The sequence below is a fragment of the Haliotis asinina genome, chromosome 1, assembly GCF_037392515.1.
Source record: "Haliotis asinina isolate JCU_RB_2024 chromosome 1, JCU_Hal_asi_v2, whole genome shotgun sequence".
NCBI lineage: Eukaryota > Metazoa > Mollusca > Gastropoda > Lepetellida > Haliotidae > Haliotis > Haliotis asinina.
The window spans coordinates 83803706-83806969 of record NC_090280.1 but is presented as its reverse complement, the minus strand read 5'-3'; the positions used below and the strand labels follow the sequence as shown (position 1 = coordinate 83806969).

General features: G+C 40.2%; 1 protein-coding gene across 1 annotated transcript; it reads left to right on the top strand.

Annotated features, from left to right (window-relative positions):
* Positions 1–2463: 2463 nt before the first annotated feature.
* On the top strand, positions 2464–2976 carry LOC137276526 (uncharacterized). Its single transcript, XM_067808229.1, has one exon. The coding sequence runs from the start codon at positions 2464–2466 to the stop codon at positions 2974–2976; it is 513 nt and encodes a 170-aa protein (XP_067664330.1).
* Positions 2977–3264: the final 288 nt, after the last annotated feature.

Below are 3264 nucleotides of genomic sequence, written 5' to 3'. Positions count from 1 at the left end.
GACGACGTTTAAGTGGCATTTTGGTCCGAAAGACATGAACTCTATTTCATTGTTACAGTTCTATACGCCCAGAAGCATTGTTAAAGTCACAACAGTGAGTTTGGAAAAGCCAGCGTTTTTCATCGGGAAGAATACAGGTGCAGAACTGTCACATTACACGACGACCAGAGGTTGTGGTCAAGATCATCTACTGATCGTAGATGTCCAGCTTAGGCTCGTTATTTGCTGGATGATATTGTAATGAAGTTAATACCATCAGCACGAATGCTACATTTGTGAAACCATTTCTGTACTGTGAATGTTTTTATGACATAATTCCTTTCATGAAATGAGTATGAATTGGTTACACCAATTCATTTCATAATACAGTTGACATTTGTGTTTAATTTTCTCACCGGAACAGAGATTTATATTCTAGGCATGTAGTACATGCAGAGATTTCCAAAAACGCTGTTGATCATTTACGTGGTAAAGGTGAGAGCATGTTTACTGTAGCAGTACTTTGGAAGAATGAAGAACATGAGATCAATGCCTATATCTTGTACATAGACGCAGGTTATATAAGAAGTGATATTACACACTTACAAACGCGGAAGTAAAAGCCCAAACTTTATAGCTTTCTGTCAGCTGGATCAGAACACAGATGTTACTACTCAGCAGGTTTGATCACGGGTAACCTCTGAAGAAACACGTCTTTGCATTTGTTGCTGAGAAAACAGGCGGAACGTTTAGCTGAAGACACAAACGCAAAACATCTTCTTGGGGCTGAATTATTCTAGGGTTTCAGATATTCCTGAAATCTGAAAGAGTTGAATTCTCTCACCGAGCTTCTTCCCGTTGCTGCCCTAAGTTGGAGGCAAGTTATTTTGGAGTAGAGTGATTAAGTTCTAAGGTCGCAGCTACATTTTTCTCCTTCTTGTCGGAAAACGCACATAAGTATTTTGTTTACCTGACATTTCTGTAATTTGCAGATTGTTCCTATGTATGTGTACATCACACATCTGCAGATATGTCTGGAATATTTGATGGCCATCATGCATATTGACAGTGTTTAAGTGTCGTCCAGCATACAAACACACATTGATGTGCTCGTGATGTTCCGCAGATGTTCCCTCTGAAACCTGCCTGAAACACGACCCTAGAGTTACTGTGTTGTTGTCTCTGTTATATCTGATTTACAATAAGAACGTTTTACCTACAGTTATCACCAGCCACTTGTTCTGTCTTGTGTTCTTGTAGTGTCATGTTCCTATGGGACACATACTTAGCCCAAGTCATAATGGGTGCCGGTCGGCAGCAGAGTGTATTTGTCTTTTTCTACTCTGTGAAATATTCTATTTTCTCTCAAATTTATTCAATAGGGTATGTTTTATGTAAGAGTCAGTTGTTATCACGTGTGTGTTCAGAAGTTTCAGTGGGGTTCAGGGATGACCACCACCCTCACTCAGAAGTGCTGTTACACAGCGCAAACTTGATGCCAAGTTCGCCTGAACATAGCAATGTTATGGCACGTGTACATTGTGGTAGTTAATCCAAGTATTGAAGAACGCTCTTTTAACCTCCTGGGTCCCGTTTCACAAAGCTCTCGTAAGCCCAAGATGTAGTTGGGGCTGCTACAGAGCGAAAACTTGAGTAGTGAAGAACACCCCCGTAAACTCCCTGGGCCACGTTTCGCAAAGCTCAAGTAAGCCCCGCAATCTCGTAACGTATTAGTATCCCCTATGTTACAGTATCGAATGCTACGAGAAAAGTTACAAGATCTTAGGCTTACGAGAGCTTTGTGAAACGGGGCCCTGCATCGTATCTTTATTATCGTTTCCTGGAACGAGACTGCATGGGTATGTTACAGAAAGGTTCAGACTTTGTGAACACAGGTGACGTGTCGGAAATAGAAACAATTTTTGTCAGTTTTACTTAAAGTCTGTTTCTGTATTCAGTGTGAAAAACGAAACTAGACCAGGGTTGTGTTCCAACCGGATTTGGCAAGAATGCCTCATTGTGTCCCTTCCTTGGTGCTGGACGGTGTCTCCGTCTCTAAATACTGGATGCTTGTGCGTACAGTGTATTCATTTATCTCATTAAAGTTGTTACAGTCTGGCTGCATTCTGGTGTAGGACATTGGGATTCCAGTAAGCGTGATAGTCGTAAAAGAAACAGTACTTTAATACAATTAAATCCCTCTTATCATCACTGATTATACAACATTCAATAGATCGAAATCCCAACAAGGTGGGAAGTTTGACATAGCATTTGTTCTAATAAAATTGCCTCACAAAACAACTACCAGTATCATGAAAATCTGGGGTATGAACTGTACTATCGGGCAAAAGCGCTGAAAATCAGTCAAGAAGAGGAGACCTTGAAATATTCTTCCATCAAACACTGTATATCGTTGATTGCACACTGTAATTCACGTAAGGGTTTTTGAAACAGTCGAGGACATGCATAATAAAACAGGATAATATGAACTGTAAATCAATCGAGGACGTGAACTGTAAATCAATCGAGAACATGAACTGTAAATTAGTCGAGGACATGGACTGTAAATCAATCGAGGACATGAACTGTAAATTAGTCGAGGACATGGACTGTAAATCAATCGAGGACATGAACTGTAAATTAGTCGAGGACATGAACTGTAAATCAATCGAGGACGTGAACTGTAAATCAATCGAGGACATGAACTGTAAATTAGTCGAGGACATGAACTGTAAATCAATCGAGGACATGGACTGTAAATCAGTCGAGGACATGAACTGTAAATTAGTCGAGGACATGGACTGTAAATCAATCGAGGACATGAACTGTAAATCAATCGAGGACATGAACTGTAAATCAATCGAGGACATGAACTGTAAATTAGTCGAGGACATGGACTGTAAATCAATCGAGGACGTGAACTGTAAATCAATCGAGGACATGGACTGTAAATCAATCGAGGACATGAACTGTAAATCAATCGAGGACATGAACTGAGTCGAGGATATGAAATACACCAACCAATGATTGATACTACACACGTCCTTCAACCAACTGACCTTCTGAAAAGAAAATATGCATCACTGGGTCTGAAAGTAAACATCGAGTAAAACAAACACAATTAACCTCCATATCAGATCTATAACATATATCTTGTTCTGATCGTGACACAAAGTGTGAAATGGAATGTGTTGCGGCGCCAAATGGCAATATATCTGCTTATGGATAGGTCCGCTACTGTGCTTTTTATGCCGTTTCGGGGCACTACTTAACAGGGATATCTAG